The sequence below is a fragment of the Nematostella vectensis genome, chromosome 4, assembly GCF_932526225.1.
Source record: "Nematostella vectensis chromosome 4, jaNemVect1.1, whole genome shotgun sequence".
NCBI lineage: Eukaryota > Metazoa > Cnidaria > Anthozoa > Actiniaria > Edwardsiidae > Nematostella > Nematostella vectensis.
In genome coordinates this window covers 11,158,059-11,180,252 of record NC_064037.1, presented here as the reverse complement: position 1 = coordinate 11,180,252, position 22,194 = coordinate 11,158,059, and the positions used below count along the sequence as shown (strand labels likewise).

The following is a 22,194-nucleotide window of genomic DNA, read 5'->3' as shown; positions in this document are numbered from 1 at the left end:
AGCTCACAGTGTGTGATCACTTTACGTAGTAACAAGAGAGCTAAGATATCTTATGCTCTCTTGATAGTAGACATTCATTCTACTATGAAATAAAACCTCAAAAATCTCAATGATATTTGAACTTGATTGTTGTGTTTCAAGTGATCTGGATGAAGTTTACATATATTATAGAGATTTTTAAGATTTTATTTCAAACGGCTCAATTTAACTCCTTATGTCTACGATCACACCGGAAGTAAAGGTCCCCTTATTTGCATTATATAGGGCGTGTGCTGTGCAAAACGCTATTTGTACACACACACAAAAATATTGAACAAAATAGGATGCAATCTAAAAGTGAAGAGATGTGAATCATTGAGGCGATTGCCCTTTTGGGATTTTAAAAGTAAATTGCTTTACCGGCCAGCGATGACAAACCACAACAAGATTTTCCGCTTCTTGCGCCATTGATCACGCGATTTAAGAGGCATGAGGCGTCTATTTTGTGTATTGAGAAAGAAGCATTCCTAACTAATTTCTATTACGCCAATTAGTCTAACACTTTATCCCCGGGGGATCGACAATTCGTTATGTCCCCACAAGATGTGACCACAACAATTTGGATGTGAACAAACACAATTCATGTTCCGCAATTTCATTCTCCGCTATTTTATTCTTTGCTTGGATTTTCCTTTCCAGATTTCTCGTTCTATCGTAATTTTCTGGGGGGGGGGGGGGGGGGTGCGCAGTCATAGGTATCATATGGAAAAGCATTGTATTTTGAAGATTAATCTGAATCATAAAATGACCCTCTTTAGGGGCGTGAAAGGGTAGGGGCGGGCAAATCACCGACAATTCCTAACACTTTTGCATGTGTCTAGGTTAGGAGTATCCTTTACTCAGCACATATAGTGATACGACACTCAAGCCTTTACATACATGTGGGAGGAAGGGACTTATTGGGAAGAAGGATTTGAAGAAGGGCTTTTATTCACAAATTACCCATTTTTCATTGGCTCTTGAGGGGGTAGAAAGTAAATCAGTTTCAGGCTAAAACAAATTTTATGGTATTCTTAATTAAATATATTTTACAAATCTGGCATTCAAGGATATAAATATAATTTGACACAATTCCTCTTTAATAGATATATCATTGTTTATTATCAAATCAAAAATGAACTACAAGAAATCCTCAATATTTTCGGTATACTACATAGACATACAACTTCTCATGAGAATACACAAATAATTGCCCTGTTCCTAACAAGATCTAAGGTGAACCTTACAGCTGCCAAATACAAATATATTTTATGTACATAAATATTCTATTCTTTTAACAAACTTGAACATTTCACAACAATAAAAGGGCTAAACAATCCCTCATAATCTTATCTAAAAGGTTAAGATATAAACTGATATCACAATTCAAATGTAAATCAGTACCAGTCTCTCATCACCTTAATCTACCTCTTCAATCGTGGGACCCCCTGCAGACTGTCCATGGCCTGCCGTCTGGCCAGGCATCTGCGTGCCGCCACTGCCGCCATGCACCTTGGCCATGATGGGCGAGCACACTCTCTGCAGTTCTTTCTCCTGTTCTTCAAACTCCTCCTTCTCTGCCAGAGAGTTTTTTTCAAGCCAATTCAGAACTTCTTCCACTTTGTTTTTCACAGTATCCTTGTCACTTTGGCTCAGCTTGCCCTCAAGAGATGGTTCAGAGATTGCACTCTTTACGCCAAATGCATAGCTCTCAAGACGGTTCCTTGCAGCAATTCTTTCCCTCTGTGCTTCATCTTCGCTTTTGTATTTTTCGGCGTCATTAATCATTCTGTCAATCTCCTCTTTGCTCAAGCGGCCCTTGTCGTTGGTGATGGTGATCGAGCCTGTCTTCCCTGTGCTCTTGTCTTTGGCAGACACATTCAGTATGCCGTTGGCATCAATATCAAATGTCACCTCAATCTGTGGCACTCCTCTTGGGGCTGGTGGGATCCCAGACAAGTCGAATTTCCCTAGCAGGTTGTTGTGCTTGGTAAGTGGTCTTTCCCCTTCAAACACTCTGATGGTCACTGCAGGCTGGTTGTCGGAATACGTTGTGAAGGTCTGTGTGGCTTTGGTTGGGATGCGAGCATTTCTTTCAATAAGTTTTGTCATCACCTCTCCTGCTGTCTCAATGCCAAGTGAGAGTGGAGCCACATCTACCAGAAGCACATCCTTGACTTCGTCACTTTTGTCTCCTGACAGGATGGCTGCCTGAACTGCTGCACCATAAGCCACAGCCTCGTCAGGGTTGATGGACTTGTTCAGTGACTTGCCACTAAAGTATTCCTCAAGCATCTTCTGAATCTTAGGTACACGAGTAGATCCACCAACCAGGACAACCTCATGGATGTCACTCTTACTGAACTTAGCATCACTCAGAGCTTTGTTGACAGGATCCAAGCAGGACAAAAATAGGTCAGAACACAAGTCCTCAAACCTTGCTCGGCTGATTTTCGTGTAGAAATCAATTCCCTCAAAAAGAGAGTCCACTTCGATACTTGCTTCAGTGCTGGATGACAGGGTCCTCTTGGCTCGCTCACAGGCAGTTCTCAATCTTCTCATGGCACGGGAGTTCTTGCTCATGTCTTTCTTGTATTTTCTCTTGAATTCTGCAACAAAATGGTTTACCAGCCGGTTGTCAAAGTCCTCTCCACCAAGATGAGTGTCTCCTGCAGTTGATTTCACCTCAAACAGTGAGCCATCGTCAATAGTGAGAATGGACACATCAAAAGTGCCGCCTCCCAGATCAAATATAAGCACATTCTTTTCCCCAGACAGGCTCTTATCCAAGCCATAAGCCAGAGCTGCGGCAGTCGGCTCATTAATTACTCTCAACACGTTCAGTCCGGCAATGGTCCCTGCATCTTTCGTTGCTTGCCTCTGGGAGTCGTTAAAGTATGCAGGGACTGTAATCACTGCGCTGGTGACTTTTTGTCCGAGGTAGGCTTCGGCTGTTTCCTTCATCTTGCCCAGTACCATGGAGCTGATTTCTTCGGCAGCAAAAGTCTTGCGCTCGCCCTTGTACTCCACTTGGATCTTCGGTTTGTTGTTGTCACTGATAATCTTGAATGGCCACAGTTTCATGTCAGACTGCACAGTAGCATCGTCATATCGGCGGCCTATCAGCCTCTTGGCGTCGAAGATTGTGTTCTCTGGATTCAAAGCCACTTGGTTTTTCGCTGCATCGCCGACTAATCGCTCGGTGTCGGTGAAGCCAACGTAACTCGGAGTTGTTCTGTTACCTTGATCGTTGGCGATAATCTCCACTTTGCCGTTTTGGAAAACCCCTACGCAAGAGTAGGTAGTTCCCAAGTCGATTCCAATAGCTGGTGCTTTTCCCATAGTCGCTGAGTAGGCTTTTCTTTCTCTCTTTGTTTTGTTTTGTCACTAATCGTATTTTAGTGTTTTATTCAGATTGTCGATGCCCGAGCGAACGCTCGCTTTTATACCCTTCTTGGCAAGATCTAGAGAGTTCGATCCAGATTTAACCTTTTACCTAAATTGCTGTGTCAGGATGATGCAAATTTCTCGAAAATTCTGCACGCGACGAGAAGGAAACGCAAAATGTCAACATCGAGAACTTTCGGGAAAGCCCGCGAAGTTTCGTCCGCCATTATCCGGCCCAGGCTAGTCAGCTACTACACAGGAAACCCGATTTTGACTTTTCACTTCAAATATACGAACGCAAACATGGCGGACTCCAGTAAAAGTGTTGCAGAAGAAAATGTTCTCCATCCTCTAGAATTCTTACAGACTTTGGATAAAATGAGGGTCTCAGGGGAAGGATGTGATGTTACTCTCAAGGTGACAGACCAGTCGTTTCCTGGACATAAACTAGTTTTGGCAGCAAACTCCACATATTTCCGCGCGATGTTTGGTTTGCGCGAAGGGTTCGTTGAAAGTAGCAAAAATGATGTTGTGCTACATGATTTGGATCCAAAAGGCGTTAATGCTGTCATCAGTTACTTTTACAACTCCAAGATCGAAATCAATGCCGATAACTTCGAAGCCGTGTTTGCCGTTGCGAACATGTGGGACGTGAAGTTTGTGCTGACAGCGTGTGAGAACTATCTTCGGGTTCATCTGTCAGCGAGCAACTGTCTCGGATTTCAAATTCTAGTGCACCAAAGCTCTGCCTTCTCCGAAAATTTTAGGACTCTTCTAGATGACTTTGTCAATAAGAATTTTATGGTGATTTGTCAACACGAGGAAATGCTTATCATACCCGTGGAACATCTGGAGAAGATCCTCAAGGGTGATGAGTTGTGTGTGAAATCTGAAGAGATCGTTTGCCAAGCTGTACTAAGGTGGTTGCGACATGATGTTACAGGTCGTAAACAAAATGCTGCAAGATTGCTCTTAGCCGTTCGCTTAGGTCTTCTCAGTGACAGTTTTATTACATTAGTTTTGTTTCAAAATGATGTCATACAATGTTCAGATGAATGTAAAAACTTGCTAAGACAAGTGCTGCATCATTCGGAATCTTTACCAGCATACTTATGGCAAGCAAGACATCTATCTGCTCTTTATCTATTTGGTGGATACTTAAATAACACAAATCCCCTCCAAAAAGCCATACTTTCCTCTGCATTCGTTGAATATCTTGACTTCCATGGCAAGAAATGGGAAAAGCTCTATGAAAGTTTTGTGGACGAAGCAGCCTGGCTCTACTTCAGAGCTGTTTGTACCAAAAATTTTATATACATCATTGGGGAGAGAGTCATGAGATACTCTATAGCAACAAAAGAATGGCAAGATCTAAATGTTGAAATGCCTCTGCGCAACTATATCATACACTGTGGGTTGGTTGCGCACGGTGAAACAATATATGCAATAGGGGGTCTTTGCAATGCCATCAAATTATCAAGTGATGTTACCCAACAAAGTCTAACATGGGAAGGTTTACCCCAGACAGTTGTAGATCATTATCGCCCAGGAGTATGCTTGCTTGGTGATAATGTGTTTGTCGTTGGTGGGTGTGACAGGGCTCATAGTGATGCTCATACTGTAGTTGAGCAGTTGGACATCTCTGATCCTCATGCTGGATGGGCAGGGGTGGTATCCCTGACCACACCCAGATGGGGATTAGGTGCTGTGGTGCTGAATAAGAAGATCTTTGCTGTTGGAGGTGAGAGGACTTTCTAATTAATAATATATTTTGCTATATGCTTCGGAGGGCTTTCAAACTAGAAGAATTATGGGTTATAAAGACAAATTGTTTTACAACTTTAACTATTTGAGAAAATTGAATGACAAGCAGCAGTAAAAAAAGGTAACTAAAATGTAAGAAACTATAAGCCCAATCAGAGTTTAAGGAATGACTGGGGAAGAATGGGTGGAATCTGACCCATCAGACCAAAATCCACTGGAAGTAGCGATTTTGATACTTTCAAATATGCAAAAATATCTAGAAAGAAACTTGAAGCAAACATTGGCTAAAAGGCATAATGAATTTTGTGACTAAAAGTCTTAAACAATCCGCCAAGAAAAATTTTCAAGAATAAAAAATCTGTAACTTTCTCATTAAATGGTCTGTTCCCTGAACTGCATAGTTATTTGTCAACAGCATGTCATTGATAATGTACATTTGTTTGAGTTGTTCTTTTTTATTGGCAGGGTTCGACACAGATAACCGAGCCCCCATCGGTACAGTAGAGGTTTATTCCCCTCGGAACGATACTTGGACACAAATTAAACCCCTTAACAGGGCACGCCGTCGATTTGGAATAGCCGAAGTTGATGGTACAATTTTTGTTGCTGGTGGCTTTAGTGAGGATAGTAGCACTAATAGCACTTCCCTAAAGACCACAAACTCAGAAAAATCTTCAACCGGAACACAATCAAAATCAGTTATAGCTGCATGAGCAACACCAAGCAGATAATTGACGGCCACAACAAACGCATAATCGCCTCATCAATAACAACCGAAGACGCCCCTACCTCCCTCGCCACCGCCAATAACAAAACATGCAACTGCAGACAAAAGAACGCGTGTCCCCTTGACGGAAACTGCCTCCAATCATCTGTTATCTACCAAGCTACTGTAACAAGAAAGGACAACAACACCTCCGAAACCTACGTAGGACTAACCGAGAACGAATTCAAGACAAGATATAGAAACCAAACCGCCTCATTCCGACACGCTAAACACACAAACTCGACCGAACTAAGCAAGTACATATGGAGCCTTAAAGACAACGACATAGAACACTTTATTTCATGGAAAATCCTGTCATCTCACTCCACCTACAACAGCTCTAGCAAAAGATGTAATCTCTGCCTCAAAGAAAAACTTATCATTATCCGCCAACCCAAGCTATCAACTTTAAACAAGCGTAACGAGCTAGTGTCTTCGTGCCGCCACAGGAACAAAGCCTTGTTATGCAACAGCTGAACTATTCAATTTTATCATAACAGCCATTCAAATTTCGCGCCCTATTGTTATGTTAATTTTATACATAGATAGTATATAAGTGGTGGTAGTAATATATTCTAATCTCCTGATGAGTGGGCAACCACGAAACAGGCTTGTAGAGATGAAATGGTAGTTCGCATGTTTTTTTCCTACAAACCAAGATATATCCCGCTCTACACCTATGTATTGAGCACTATTATATGAATGCCTGCACTCACGCATTATATGTATATATATATGGCCATAGATATTAAAAAGAGATATATATGTATATATTGTTTAGCTTAGAGATGTTTCATACAAGATTTGTAACACCAGGTGATTATTATTGAATTTTTGTAAATAAATTTTGTATATATTTTTACATAATAAATGTTGCTATATCTGTTAAGTTTTTTCTATTTATTTTGTATTAACATATTGTTAAGATGGAGTCTTCATTTCATAAACACAGATATTTAATCAAAGGCACAGATTTCATATATTGCATGTATTTAAAACTCATAAAGGATCCTCTTCCTTTGTCTTCTCACACACACACACGCACACACTCCTATCATCCAACTACCATGCCTAAACTACAAAAAGCAGTCTTTCTTCTATATCTAATTTCTCTATGGGAAATAAACTGAGGCATGCATCCATCTTTCTTATTTAATTGTTGTGACTTTTACATTTTCTCATTTCAACATTTCTTTACTCTCTAGAGTTGGATGGGATACTTGGCCATAATCATGATGAGTGTCCAACAGATCCCAAAAATTCCAAAAAAGCTATGTGATCACCAATCTTAACCCAAAATACACCTGGCATTTTAACATTTTCCCAAGTTTACAATAAGAGAATTCATATTATTGTGAGTTGAAAGAAAATCCTTTCTAGCATTAAAATTTTGACCTCTGCATTTTAATGAAAATAAGCAATTTTTCAACCCCTCAGCTCAGGCCCCCCTCCACCCCCATCTTGCTAATAATACCCAGTATCACCCAGACTTTATTAGGAATTCTTTATGTTTACATATGATCTTGTAGAGTAGCACATAAGCATTGAGGCAGAGGCAAAGCGAAACAAGAAATGTCATACCGATCCACTTTAACTCCCTCAAGCACCACCCACTGATTTGACAGTGGGTTGTAATATTCAACACTATCCTCACTAAAGCCACCAGCAACAAAAATTGTACCATCAACTTCGGCTATTCCAAATCGACGGCGTGCCCTGTTAAGGGGTTTAATTTGTGTCCAAGTATCGTTCCTAGGGGAATAAACCTCTACTGTACCGATGGGGGCTCGGTTATCTGTGTCGAACCCTGCCAATAAAAACAAACAACTCAAACAAATGTACATTATCAATGACATGCTGTTGACAAATAACTATGCAGTTCAGGGAACAGACCATTTAATGAGAAAGTTACAGATTTTTTATTCTTGAAAATTTTTCTTGGCGGATTGTTTAAGACTTTTAGTCACAAATTTCATTATGCCTTTTAGCCAATGTTTGCTTCAAGTTTCTTTCTAGATATTTTTGCATATTTGAAAGTATCGAAATCGCTACTTCCAGTGGATTTTGGTCTGATGGGTCAGATTCCACCCATTCTTCCCCAGTCATTCCTTAAACTCTGATTGGGCTTATAGTTTCTTACATTTTAGTTACCTTTTTTTACTGCTGCTTGTCATTCAATTTTCCCAAATAGTTAAAGTTGTAAAACAATTTGTCTTTATAACCCATAATTCTTCTAGTTTAAAAGCCCTCAGAAGCATATAGCAAAATATATTATTAATTAGAAAGTCCTCTCACCTCCAACAGCAAAGATCTTCTTATTCAGCACCACAGCACCTAATCCCCATCTGGGTGTGGTCAGGGATACCACCCCTGCCCATCCAGCATGAGGATCAGAGATGTCCAACTGCTCAACTACAGTATGAGCATCACTATGAGCCCTGTCACACCCACCAACGACAAACACATTATCACCAAGCAAGCATACTCCTGGGCGATAATGATCTACAACTGTCTGGGGTAAACCTTCCCATGTTAGACTTTGTTGGGTAACATCACTTGATAATTTGATGGCATTGCAAAGACCCCCTATTGCATATATTGTTTCACCGTGCGCAACCAACCCACAGTGTATGATATAGTTGCGCAGAGGCATTTCAACATTTAGATCTTGCCATTCTTTTGTTGCTATAGAGTATCTCATGACTCTCTCCCCAATGATGTATATAAAATTTTTGGTACAAACAGCTCTGAAGTAGAGCCAGGCTGCTTCGTCCACAAAACTTTCATAGAGCTTTTCCCATTTCTTGCCATGGAAGTCAAGATATTCAACGAATGCAGAGGAAAGTATGGCTTTTTGGAGGGGATTTGTGTTATTTAAGTATCCACCAAATAGATAAAGAGCAGATAGATGTCTTGCTTGCCATAAGTATGCTGGTAAAGATTCCGAATGATGCAGCACTTGTCTTAGCAAGTTTTTACATTCATCTGAACATTGTATGACATCATTTTGAAACAAAACTAATGTAATAAAACTGTCACTGAGAAGACCTAAGCGAACGGCTAAGAGCAATCTTGCAGCATTTTGTTTACGACCTGTAACATCATGTCGCAACCACCTTAGTACAGCTTGGCAAACGATCTCTTCAGATTTCACACACAACTCATCACCCTTGAGGATCTTCTCCAGATGTTCCACGGGTATGATAAGCATTTCCTCGTGTTGACAAATCACCATAAAATTCTTATTGACAAAGTCATCTAGAAGAGTCCTAAAATTTTCGGAGAAGGCAGAGCTTTGGTGCACTAGAATTTGAAATCCGAGACAGTTGCTCGCTGACAGATGAACCCGAAGATAGTTCTCACACGCTGTCAGCACAAACTTCACGTCCCACATGTTCGCAACGGCAAACACGGCTTCGAAGTTATCGGCATTGATTTCGATCTTGGAGTTGTAAAAGTAACTGATGACAGCATTAACGCCTTTTGGATCCAAATCATGTAGCACAACATCATTTTTGCTACTTTCAACGAACCCTTCGCGCAAACCAAACATCGCGCGGAAATATGTGGAGTTTGCTGCCAAAACTAGTTTATGTCCAGGAAACGACTGGTCTGTCACCTTGAGAGTAACATCACATCCTTCCCCTGAGACCCTCATTTTATCCAAAGTCTGTAAGAATTCTAGAGGATGGAGAACATTTTCTTCTGCAACACTTTTACTGGAGTCCGCCATGTTTGCGTTCGTATATTTGAAGTGAAAAGTCAAAATCGGGTTTCCTGTGTAGTAGCTGACTAGCCTGGGCCGGATAATGGCGGACGAAACTTCGCGGGCTTTCCCGAAAGTTCTCGATGTTGACATTTTGCGTTTCCTTCTCGTCGCGTGCAGAATTTTCGAGAAATTTGCATCATCCTGACACAGCAATTTAGGTAAAAGGTTAAATCTGGATCGAACTCTCTAGATCTTGCCAAGAAGGGTATAAAAGCGAGCGTTCGCTCGGGCATCGACAATCTGAATAAAACACTAAAATACGATTAGTGACAAAACAAAACAAAGAGAGAAAGAAAAGCCTACTCAGCGACTATGGGAAAAGCACCAGCTATTGGAATCGACTTGGGAACTACCTACTCTTGCGTAGGGGTTTTCCAAAACGGCAAAGTGGAGATTATCGCCAACGATCAAGGTAACAGAACAACTCCGAGTTACGTTGGCTTCACCGACACCGAGCGATTAGTCGGCGATGCAGCGAAAAACCAAGTGGCTTTGAATCCAGAGAACACAATCTTCGACGCCAAGAGGCTGATAGGCCGCCGATATGACGATGCTACTGTGCAGTCTGACATGAAACTGTGGCCATTCAAGATTATCAGTGACAACAACAAACCGAAGATCCAAGTGGAGTACAAGGGCGAGCGCAAGACTTTTGCTGCCGAAGAAATCAGCTCCATGGTACTGGGCAAGATGAAGGAAACAGCCGAAGCCTACCTCGGACAAAAAGTCACCAGCGCAGTGATTACAGTCCCTGCATACTTTAACGACTCCCAGAGGCAAGCAACGAAAGATGCAGGGACCATTGCCGGACTGAACGTGTTGAGAGTAATTAATGAGCCGACTGCCGCAGCTCTGGCTTATGGCTTGGATAAGAGCCTGTCTGGGGAAAAGAATGTGCTTATATTTGATCTGGGAGGCGGCACTTTTGATGTGTCCATTCTCACTATTGACGATGGCTCACTGTTTGAGGTGAAATCAACTGCAGGAGACACTCATCTTGGTGGAGAGGACTTTGACAACCGGCTGGTAAACCATTTTGTTGCAGAATTCAAGAGAAAATACAAGAAAGACATGAGCAAGAACTCCCGTGCCATGAGAAGATTGAGAACTGCCTGTGAGCGAGCCAAGAGGACCCTGTCATCCAGCACTGAAGCAAGTATCGAAGTGGACTCTCTTTTCGAGGGAATTGATTTCTACACGAAAATCAGCCGAGCAAGGTTTGAGGACTTGTGTTCTGACCTATTTTTGTCCTGCTTGGATCCCGTCAACAAAGCTCTGAGTGATGCTAAGTTCAGTAAGAGTGACATCCATGAGGTGGTCCTGGTTGGTGGATCTACTCGTGTACCTAAGATCCAGAAGATGCTTGAGGAATACTTTAGTGGCAAGTCACTGAACAAGTCCATCAACCCTGATGAGGCTGTGGCTTATGGTGCAGCAGTTCAGGCAGCCATCCTGTCAGGAGACAAGAGTGACGAAGTCAAGGATGTGCTTCTGGTAGATGTGGCTCCACTCTCACTTGGCATTGAGACAGCAGGAGAGGTGATGACAAAACTTATTGAAAGAAATGCTCGCATCCCAACCAAAGCCACACAGACCTTCACAACGTATTCCGACAACCAGCCTGCAGTGACCATCAGAGTGTTTGAAGGGGAAAGACCACTTACCAAGCACAACAACCTGCTAGGGAAATTCGACTTGTCTGGGATCCCACCAGCCCCAAGAGGAGTGCCACAGATTGAGGTGACATTTGATATTGATGCCAACGGCATACTGAATGTGTCTGCCAAAGATAAGAGCACAGGGAAGACAGGCTCGATCACCATCACCAACGACAAGGGCCGCTTGAGCAAAGAGGAGATTGACAGAATGATTAATGACGCCGAAAAATACAAAAGCGAAGATGAAGCACAGAGGGAAAAAATTGCTGCAAGGAACCGTCTTGAGAGCTATGCATTTGGCGTAAAGAGTGCAATCTCTGAACCATCTCTTGAGGGCAAGCTGAGTCAAAGTGACAAGGATACTGTGAAAAACAAAGTGGAAGAAGTTCTGAATTGGCTTGAAAAGAACTCTCTGGCAGAGAAGGAGGAGTTTGAAGAACAGGAGAAAGAACTGCAGAGAGTGTGCTCGCCCATCATGGCCAAGGTGCATGGCGGCAGTGGCGGCACGCAGATGCCTGGCCAGACGGCAGGCCATGGACAGTCTGCAGGGGGTCCCACGATTGAAGAGGTAGATTAAGATGATGAGAGACTGGTACTAATGGACATTCGAATTGTGATATCAGTTTATGTCTTAAAATTTTAGATAAAATTATGAGGGATTGTTTAGCCCTTTTATTGTTGTGAAATGTTCAAATTTGTTAAAAGAATAGAATATATATGTGCATAAAATATATTTGTATTTGGCAGCTGTAAGGTTCACCTTAGATCTTGTTAGGAACAGGGCAATTATTTGTGTATTCTCATGAGAAGTTGTATGTCTATGTAGTATACCGAAAATATTGAGGATTTCTTGTAGTTCATTTTTGATTTGATAATAAACAATGATATATCTATTAAAGAGGAATTGTGTCAAATTATATTTATATCCTTGAATGCCAGATTTGTAAAATATATTTAATTAAGAATACCATAAAATTTGTTTTAGCCTGAAACTGATTTACTTTCTACCCCCTCAAGAGCCAATGAAAAAGGGGTAATTTGTGAATAAAAGCCCTTCTTCAAGTCCTTCTTCCCAATAAGTCCCTTCCTCCCACATGTATTTAAAGGCTTGAGTGTCGTATCACTATATGTGCTGAGTAAAGGATACTCCTAACCTAGACACATGCAAAAGTGTTAGGAATTGTCGGTGATATGCCCGCCCCTACCCTTTCACGCCCCTAAAGAGGGTCATTTTATGATTCAGATTAATCTTCAAAATACAATGCTTTTCCATATGATACCTATGACTGCGCACTCCCCCCCCCAGAAAATTACGATAGAACGAGAAATCTGGAAAGGAAAATCCAAGCAAAGAATAAAATAGCGGAGAATGAAATTGCGGAACATGAATTGTGTTTGTTCACATCCAAATTGTTGTGGTCACATCTTGTGGGGACATAACGAATTGTCGAACAAGGATGCCAAGCCAACAAAAGCAAAATCTGGACTCGACCTAGGACTTCCCCAACAAACATATATGCTGTAGATACTTACCCGAAATTTCACCAAATTCAGCACACAGGTACTAGACATCCTCATTTTCAACACTGCCGATGGGTGTGGCCTTAATGAATGTCCCCTCAAGAATAACTAAAGGGTGTGGTTTCTAGTTTCTTTCTTTTTTCCTTAAGGGGTAGCAGTCAAAATAACGAAATCATCAGTCTTCTTAATTTTATTATTAGCCGCCTAAGAGAAGCCTGCCACTGTCGTGACGAATTCTAGGGGTGTTGTCATCTTTTTTTCTATAGGTAACAGAAAACAAGAGGCAATCTGACAAGGTTTGACATGAAGTTTGATTCGTATTGTTTGGGTAGGGATTGAGGACAGACACCGTGGTCAATGGCGCGAGAAGCGGAAAAACTTGGTGTGGTTTGTCATCGCTGGCCGGTAAAGCATTTTACTTTTAAAATCCCAAAAGGGCAATCGCCTCAATGATTCACATCTCTTCACTTTTAGATTGCATCCTATTTTGTTCAATATTCTTTTGTGTGTGTACAAATAGCGTTTTGCACAGCACACGCCCTATATAATGCAAAAAAGGGGACTTTTACTTCCGGTGTGATCGTAGACATAAGGAGTTAAATTGAGCCGTTTGAAATAAAATCTTAAAAATCTCTAAAATATATGTAAATTTCATCCAGATCCAGATTACATTGAAACACAACAATCAAGTTCAAATATCATTGAGATTTTTAAGGTTTTATTTCATAGTAGAATGAATGTCTACTATCAAGAGAGCATAAGATATCTTAGCTCTCTTGTTACTACGTAAAGTGATCACACACTGTGAGCTTGGGGTCGTTAGCACCACAGGGGTACTTTATCATATTTTAATTTTTATTTACTATTTTATCGGCACGTGTCAAGTCATCTGCTCTCTTATCAGACCGGCTTGAGTGCTGATGAGCCTTGTAATTTTTGGTTATATTATTTAAGCATTCAAGGAGCAAAAAAAGAAGGAAAAAAACGATAAATGACGCTTTCTCTATCATTTATTCAGCGAATAAGACAGCTTTCTGTTGGGCGTAGTGAGTAGTAATTCTGAATCTTGAAATCTTTGGTCAATTTATACATAACGAATTCAAGGAGTAAAAAATATATATTATCATTTGTAAAAGAAAAAAATGCCTAGAATTAGTATGGGAATTTGAATAACAGACTCATATCTGATTACGAACATACCACAATTTTCATAGCCCCCGACAGAAATTGGAGCACGCGTTATGAATACTTCATGTTTTCATTTTACATATTGATTCAAGGGGTTGTGGTTTTCTAGAGTCTAAGCCCTCACACAGTAGCAATACGTCATTGGTCAGTGCGAGGTGTCAAATGTGAAAGTCGCTTAGCACACGCGCCACAGTGAAAATATGACTGCTTTTAGACGGAATTCTATTTTCTCTGGACTTTTAATTGGGATAGTTTGTCTTTTGATATTTCAATTTAATACCTTTCGAGGCCTGGCCTTCAGAAAACGAGAAAATTCTGCGAAACTACAGACCACATTGTCTGTACAAACAACAAGAACGAAATCAGACGATGGAGATTACACGAAAGGTAAAGAAATATTAGACACAGAGGATGATCCGACAGAAATCCACAAACAGAAAGACAAGAACAGCAAACAAGAAGAAATCCATGATTCAGAAATAAGAAAAATATCACCAACTAAACCAAGCAACACAACTAGTTCATCATTAGTAGAAACCAACGCAAGTGCAAACATGTCTTTGCCAAAATCAACACATACGAAAAATACACAAGCTGATACGAATAATGAAGACAAAGAAACTGAGAACACCGAAAATAAGGGGACTGATACTGGAAATACACACATAAAAGCTATCAAGTATACAGAAATCCCCCCTCAACAAATTGATATTGAAAATGGACATATTGTGAGAGGATTTGTTGATGGCAAAAGTTTTTGCGGCCTCAGTTTTGATTATGGCGAAATGTGTCCTACAAGCTACGTTGAACTAGGCGGAAAATGCGATCGCACAGAGAATGGATTTGATTGTCCGGATATCCGAAATCAGTCACAGTACAGTCATCGACAGGGTCAATTAATCACGACACGAATGATGCGACTCTTTGACCTTATTGCCAAAAAACACAATATCTCTTACTGGCTTACGAGTGGTACCCTTCTAGGAGCTGCCAGACATCGGGGAAACATTCCTTGGGATACGGACAACGATATTGATATTCCATTAGCTGATTATATCAAGTTTTTCGAAGTTGCTGCGAAAGAGTTACCAAGTGATATGTTTTTACAGAATTCCATCTCTGACCCTTACCTTCGGCCTGACAATAAACAATACGCGGCCTCTATAACTCACCCAAAAGTTGGGATCTATCAAAGAAGCTGGAATCCACGACTCAGAGACAAGAAAAGCTGCTACAAATACTGCATCAATTACGGTTGTAAATGGCATGATGGCATGATGATTGATATGTTTGTAATAGACGGAAAATTGGACGGGATTTTCCCATTGAAACAAATGGACTTTGAAGGATTTTCGTTTCCGGTCCCTAATAACTGGAAAGAACAGCTTTCGAAAAGTTACGGGAAAAATTTTATGCAGGTCCCTTTAGAGAAAAGTAAAAGAGTACCTGTTGATTTCCCTGACTGTAAACACAGCTGCAAAGAGCTAGGCGGGAATTGACGGTGATCCATAATTCTATTTTGTTCATTTACAGTTACAGTTTAACTTCCTTTAATAGAATGTTTTTAAATTTGGACAAATACAAAAGGTTATTGGTATCTTCAATTGCAATTTGCGTTATTTGGCAAGAGAACCATACTAGCCTAGCCTGCGTTGACAGCCGAACTGACTGCATCATCTTTGTTCTGATACACCGAATTTAATTCCAAGACCCCCCCCCCCTCACTTATCCCTTCTGAGGCAATTAGCATAGCGCAATTTGCGAAACCATGGCTATTTTAATCAACGTTTTTAAAGTACTTTTTAAACTGGATCTATCCTTACTCTTTTCGCGTCACAGGTAATTTAAGACTGATTTTCAGACGCTATGGTAATAGTAATTAGTCCGCCTAACCTGAGTATCAGGCCCTCCTATGTTTCTATCGCGCGGCGAGAAACAAGACAAGTACTTTTATTTTTCCGACTTTTGAAAAATAAAATCGCCCGATACTCAGGCTAAGTCCGCCGCGCTCCCTGCTCTCTAGCAGGCTGTGATAAAAAACAATCCCAAGTGTTATTCTGTACGCTATTAAAACTTGGCAATTCCTCCTGGTGTTAGGAAATCGTAAGAAGCTAACTATATTGTCAAATTGGCGTATTTGCGTATTTTTCTTCACGCACAATTGCCCTAGCAACAGGTTCATATTTGCGAAGCCTCACTGTTAGTTCATATCAAGCATTTCCTTCTTCGTGATTTTTTAAGGGGAGGGGGACAGTAAGGGGGCGGGGACTGTTCACCACTGATAAAAAAGCTGGTCAACAAAGTGATATTTGCCTATTCTCGCTTGTCCTTGGAACAGGCCATCCAGTGCACACTTTATCTCACGCGCAAGCTTCAACTCCAAATCGCCAATGCTTACGTGGTGTAACCTCAGCGATTTTTGTCGCTATATCACACAGGTTTCAAACATGTTTGAAACCTTGCTATATTGCGCTGCGCCACGACAGATGCGGCAAAATTACAACAAAATCGCAAGTTTAGACCGAGCAAACTTTTTCAGGTTCTCATATTTTACAAAAGAAAAAAAAAACAATAACTCTTAATCAAGCAAGGCTATAAGTGTAATCCTGAAAGAAGGAGTCCATTCAGGACACAGATTAGGTTTCAGGTGCATAGCTAGCAATTGGGGGCAGGGGTCTCCCCTCTCCCCCTAAAACTATTGTAACTTAAAGTGCTAGCTACGCATCTGGGATAAGTTAAACTTATTAACCCTATCCTATAGCCTTACCTGAATTATCTACTCATTCACTAAAGGGGCAAGCAACATTGTCCTCCAAATCACAGGGCCTTTCAGCACCATCCTGAAAGGTGGCACCGATCTTATATAAAATTACCCCCCCTACATTTCTTTTAATTATTTAGTTCCATGGTGCTCCCTGCCCCTCTTGTAAATCTGCCTCTGTAAGCACTATTAGCAAACAGCTAATTAAAGGAAAGTAAATTGCACGTCATGCTGAATAAAAAAAAGGTCTGGCTAGTTCAGGTAATCTATAGCTCATTCACATTGTCTATAAAAAGGTTATTGAGAAACCAGCACCTCTTTTTTCTAATTTTTAATTATCCTGAGCCATGTGCTGGCGGTCTTATATGATAGAGCCTAAACAGAGGGATTATTTTTCTAACCATAACGAAAGGGCAAAAACCAGCCAACAAAAACCAGGCGTAGCCAGGTTCCCCCCCTTTCTGGTCCAATAATAAAGCTATTTCGTCATAGTCATTACATCTCAGTTGGAAACAAATGTTCTTGAGAAATCACTTTAGGCCCTCTCCCAGATCCTGGCTACGTCCGTGAAAGCACAGAGATACATAGTTTTTTAATAAAAAGGGGTAGCCTACATCATTTTAGCAGCTTTATTCTATGATTTGTTGAAAAAATAATTTTAAAATAATTCTTAATAGAAGGTTCACTGCTCGCAAAAGCGAGCAGTGAACAGCTGAAGTTTATTTCTTCATTGCCCACATGCCATCACAGAAAAAGCTGAACAGAGTATGCTAGCAAATAAACATCAAAATTTGTTGACTTATTGTACACCACAAGTGAGTTCTAGATATTGCAGACTGGTCATATTTTGCCAGTTTGTATGTTTTTCACAGCCTTTGGACAAAAAACAAAGCCATTGAAGGCTGGATTAAAATAAACACCCTTGCAATCAGGAATTTTAAATAAAATATAACTCTTAAGTTCCTGGATCTTTGAAGTCTGCAAAGAACATAAACTTTGATGTCTAATACACAAGATAAACTTCTTTTAAACAGCCGAGCAAGTCATTTTAATTGATAAATTGACATAAATAGCATGCGATGTGCTTAGGACCTCAACGTTAGTGGAAAACTAAAATCACACTAAAAGATGTCATTCTAAGAAGTGCACTAGCTGGTCGTTTACAGCTATATATTCTAAATCTTGTATGAAATAAAAATATTTGCAAGGCGCTAACAAAACTTCCGTCTACCTCTCTTGTTATCTTTCCCGACTTTAACAGTCCCCTTTTCTGCACTTTGCTTCACTTGATCTGCTTTTTTCTTTTCTAAAACAAGCTTGGTTATTGAACTGAAGATCTATCAATGAGAAAATGAAGAAAAGAATATGAGAAAGGGAGCATGTGCTATTTCTACATCTATTAACAAAGTGTATCAAAATAACCAGAAACTATCAAGTTTCAAACAAACAAAAATAAAAATGAAAATATATCAAGAGTTAGGAAATTGGTGGGAGGGTGGTCTCTGGCACCATGAGAAACATGTGGCCAAATCACACCTTTTAAAAACGCTACTGATGTGGAGGCACTATAATTAATCTTTTACTGTTAATTACCATCCATATGGCAAAGGACGGTACGCTCAGCCCCCTGTACAAAAACAGGTGGTTCTTTATTTAAATAATCACTTAATTTACACCTTGTAATATAATACTGTATATCTTTACGTGAGCAGGTCATTTTGATTTATGAATTGACATAAATAGCATGAATTGTGACTTCAACACTTCATTATAGAAATGGACTAGCTGGTGATTTTCAGCCATTATTTCTTATCACCTTCCCCCATTAACAAATCATGGCAACAGTATGATACTGCTGTGAGCAACTTGTGTCATTTGTATAGATGAAATTGTTCATGCCTTGTTTTGCTCACCTCTTCAACATTTATATTTTCTTTAGCACTTGTTTCAAACACTCGGATGTTCATCTGCTCTCCAAATTTCTGTAAATCTGCCGTCTCAACAACCTTTTTAGATGGACAATCATCTTTGTTACCCACTGAAAACAGAAGAAGAATTTGTTAGTCTCTGAGTTTGCCCTATACTAGAGTAATAAAAAGAGGCAAAAAATCACATTTTTATAAATATCTACCAATGTCAAATAAAACTCCAATTAACCAGGGTTTATTGCTTTTTATGGCTTAATTCAAGCACAACAGGGGGAGGATGCTCAAGTTTGCAGTATTGGCCTCTTTTATATGATATTCCGGTAAAGGGGCAAAAAAAAAACATTGTGGTTTTTCAAAATACTGTGAGATGCGAGATTTTGCTTCTTAACGGTGATTGCAGTGTTGCAGTGTTAATTAGTCCTGTGGTGCCTGGGATTAGTCCAAGGTATTGGATGATCTAGCGGGAAAACTGGGAAATGTTGGGGTGTCGCGCATACTCTTCAAAACTTCTTCCTTCTGTGCGAAATGCAACATTTCTGATTTTTTTTCTGCTGTATTGCAGTATTTTCAAAAATTTTGTGCTGTATTGTGGTAATTAGACTCTCCAATGACCCCAGTGACTCATTAACATATTCAAATCACTGTATTAATTGGATTCCATTTATGATGCCTTGTACATGAATGTCCAAGCGTTCTTCAGGGGATCTACAAAAACCTGACTACGGTCTCATCCCAAGCAAGGCAATGGAGACCTTGCCACTTGTTGCACTCGTTGAGCAACAGATGACGCAGTCTCCTGCCTAATCCTGTGGTACCCCAGCCAGCTCCAAGAAAGGTCCAAGAAACTACCATTCCCTGAAAAATAACCCTGGAGTCACAGGGATCTCTTGGCATGGTACACCAAGTGTAATGGCAGACTGCATGGACGACAAACAATCTAATGGCCTTCACATCAGAAATGTGTGTTACATTAGTGTTCTAAGTGCTTACCTAATATTCTTATAACATCATCACAGTTCTGATCAATCTCATGTAGCCATCTCTTAACATTTACAAATGTATCTGCACTGGTTACATCATAGACTACAATAACACCATGTGTGCCTCTATAATACCTAAAGAGATAAGTATAGTTAGATGTCTGATAAATCTAGCTTTACATAAAGTCAATACACATAAATAAACCTATATAAAAAGGACTTGTTAAAATCTATGATTCTAGTCTGTTATAGAAGAATACCATTTTTAATAGGCATGGGGAGTTTGTGCCTCCCCCCACTGCAATGACTAGTAACCATTTTTCTGTGTACGTATATAAGGAAAGGAAAAAGGGAAATATAATAAGGAAAGGAAGTATAGAAATTTATTGGTTGAAACAACCTATGTAATGTTATGTAAAGTTATATGGTACCAATAAAACATCATCATCATCATCATTATCATCATCACCAAGGGCTGTTTGCATACCGCCCCCTATTTCCCCTAAAGAAGGAACTCCACAAAAAAGGTAGGTAATCTATCCCCTCCTTTTCTAAAGCCCTTGCTCCGGAACCTTGGGACCCACCCTGCTAGCTACTCGACTGACCATTCCAGCATATGTGTCTATTCAGAGTGTCTCTTCGTATGTTAGCTCTTAAAAGTTTTTTTTTTTTACTTACTGTTGAATCTGTAGTATTGCAATCCGTGTTTTCAAAACACGATTTCTTTTGGTTTTCTGTTCAGTAAAACCATTCTTAGCCAATCATTGTCTCGCTTTGTGCACTTGCCTGGCTATCCTCTGGACGAAAACCAGACAGTGTCGCGACAGAAATCCAGGCAACTACACTAGGCGAGAGATGGCAAGAATCTGATTGGCTTAGAATAATTTGGCTGGTGGAACAGAAAATCCCAAAAGACAAACACAAATCAATGTTTTGGAAATTAGGTGTCGCGATACAACAGATTCCACAGTAAGACATTTCCTGGAGAAATATCTTGGTCGCTTACGTTGATGTGATAGTTCTAAACCGCTCTTGCCCAGCAGTGTCCCAGATTTGTAACTTCACCTTCTCACCATCGATATTGATAGTCCTGATTTTAAAATCCACCCCGATAGTGGTAATATATGATCCTGAAAAAGTAATCAAAGAAAAATGAACAAGGCCTGATTTTAAAATCAACCCCGATAGTGGTAATATATGATCCTGAAAAAGTAATCAAAGAAAAATGAAAAATTCCTGATTTAAAAATCCACGCCGATAGTGGTGATATATGATCCTGTAAAAGTAATCAAAGAAAAAAGAACAATCTTGCTTTCATCTTTTTTTCAAACAACCCAAATTGTATCATATTTATTATTTTAGATCCCTGAAAAATAACAATTTAATCATTTCTTACCCGAAAACATGTTATCTGCAAATCTTAGTAGCAAGCTACTCTTCCCCACACCTGTACGAAATAAAAACAATATATAGGTTGAATAGAAAAATAAACATACCACTTTAATTTAGGGCTGGTTTATATTGTCATTAAAATTATTGTTGATGATGGCAGCATAAAAGAATGCAGAATCTGAGCTGTATAAAAGAGACAGTAAAAAGACTAAAACTTTTGTTTAAAAAAGCGCTCACAGGTATATGGAAGAAATTGTACAAAACACGGACAAGCAAGCTTGACTAAGGATGAGGCTAAATCTACAGATAAACAAACGAATATATAGATGTAACGCGTCACTTTCGACTTCCATTACAAAATCGAAAAAACTACTTTAACAATGAAAAATAACATTACAAAAAGGAAAATTGGCCTAGATTACAAAGCACAGTATACAAAAGAGTGGCTAGCTTGAATGATCTCTTGGTTTGTTTGTGCATTGTTTGTGAGCTATGCAAGCTACAGAACACTACGTTTGTTTACGAGCAAAGTTGAGATTCGCAAGGCCATACGGGATAATACGCCTTAGGACATATCCTAGACACGTATTCTCAAAGCGCTAATACTGCAACAAATAAAAAGAAATACTGAATTTGATAAACTTGCCAAGATAGACTAACAACAAGAAACCGTTTGACAGCCGAACTAGAAAAGGTTGAAAGTTTTAATCGAAAATTTCCAAAACCAGGGCGGTCTAGTTGCTGTCTATGCGTATACGAACTCTCACCACTATCTCCGATGATAAGTAGCTTGAACAGATGGTCGTAGTCTCTAGCCATAGCGAGGATTTGGTGTTTGAGTTTGCAGAATCGAAAGAAGGATTCAATATTTCGCCATTTGATCGAGTTCTCAGTCGCACAGGAAGTGAGAATGGCGAGGTCACGTGGACAAAAGCGAGGTGGGGTTTTTGTCCAGGCTCTCTCGACATCAAATCTGGCCTGGTTCTGTCCAGACATATAAAATTATAATGTTGCAATTTATTTCATTCCGGAAAAAGGAACTCCTTTCGTGAAATATTGCTA

The 22,194-nt window shown here is 40.0% G+C and overlaps 6 protein-coding genes across 6 annotated transcripts; 3 read left to right on the top strand and 3 right to left on the bottom strand.

The window, feature by feature from the left end:
* Window positions 1–1,116: 1,116 nt before the first annotated feature.
* On the bottom strand, window positions 1,117–3,361 carry LOC5516533 (heat shock cognate 71 kDa protein). The gene has a single exon (XM_001636543.3). The coding sequence runs from the start codon at window positions 3,358–3,360 to the stop codon at window positions 1,438–1,440; it is 1,923 nt and encodes a 640-aa protein (XP_001636593.2). The 5' UTR covers window position 3,361; the 3' UTR covers window positions 1,117–1,437.
* A 221-nt stretch (window positions 3,362–3,582) lies between these two features.
* LOC5516530 (kelch-like protein 18) lies at window positions 3,583–6,109 on the top strand. The gene is made up of 2 exons (XM_048725841.1): window positions 3,583–5,146; window positions 5,635–6,109. The coding sequence occupies exons 1-2, from the start codon at window positions 3,583–3,585 to the stop codon at window positions 5,880–5,882; spliced, it is 1,812 nt and encodes a 603-aa protein (XP_048581798.1). The 3' UTR covers window positions 5,883–6,109.
* Window positions 6,110–6,838: 729 nt separating this feature from the next.
* Window positions 6,839–9,794, bottom strand: LOC5498611 (kelch-like protein 3). The gene is made up of 2 exons (XM_032363127.2): window positions 8,231–9,794; window positions 6,839–7,742 (listed from the first exon to the last, which is right to left on the bottom strand). Exons 1-2 carry the CDS (start codon window positions 9,792–9,794, stop codon window positions 7,447–7,449), a joined length of 1,860 nt encoding a protein of 619 aa, XP_032219018.2. The 3' UTR covers window positions 6,839–7,446.
* Window positions 9,795–10,014: 220 nt separating this feature from the next.
* Window positions 10,015–12,260, top strand: LOC125561738 (heat shock cognate 71 kDa protein-like). Its single transcript, XM_048725840.1, has one exon. It carries the CDS (start codon window positions 10,017–10,019, stop codon window positions 11,937–11,939), a length of 1,923 nt encoding a protein of 640 aa, XP_048581797.1. The 5' UTR covers window positions 10,015–10,016; the 3' UTR covers window positions 11,940–12,260.
* A 1,933-nt stretch (window positions 12,261–14,193) lies between these two features.
* Window positions 14,194–15,675, top strand: LOC125561862. The gene has a single exon (XM_048726542.1). The coding sequence runs from the start codon at window positions 14,272–14,274 to the stop codon at window positions 15,568–15,570; it is 1,299 nt and encodes a 432-aa protein (XP_048582499.1). The 5' UTR covers window positions 14,194–14,271; the 3' UTR covers window positions 15,571–15,675.
* A 911-nt stretch (window positions 15,676–16,586) lies between these two features.
* On the bottom strand, window positions 16,587–22,143 carry LOC5516520 (ras-related protein Rab-35). The gene is made up of 6 exons (XM_001636541.3): window positions 21,900–22,143; window positions 21,137–21,187; window positions 20,747–20,870; window positions 19,751–19,875; window positions 18,746–18,870; window positions 16,587–18,169 (listed from the first exon to the last, which is right to left on the bottom strand). The coding sequence occupies exons 1-6, from the start codon at window positions 22,126–22,128 to the stop codon at window positions 18,044–18,046; spliced, it is 780 nt and encodes a 259-aa protein (XP_001636591.2). The 5' UTR covers window positions 22,129–22,143; the 3' UTR covers window positions 16,587–18,043.
* Between the last annotated feature and the right edge of the window lie 51 nt (window positions 22,144–22,194).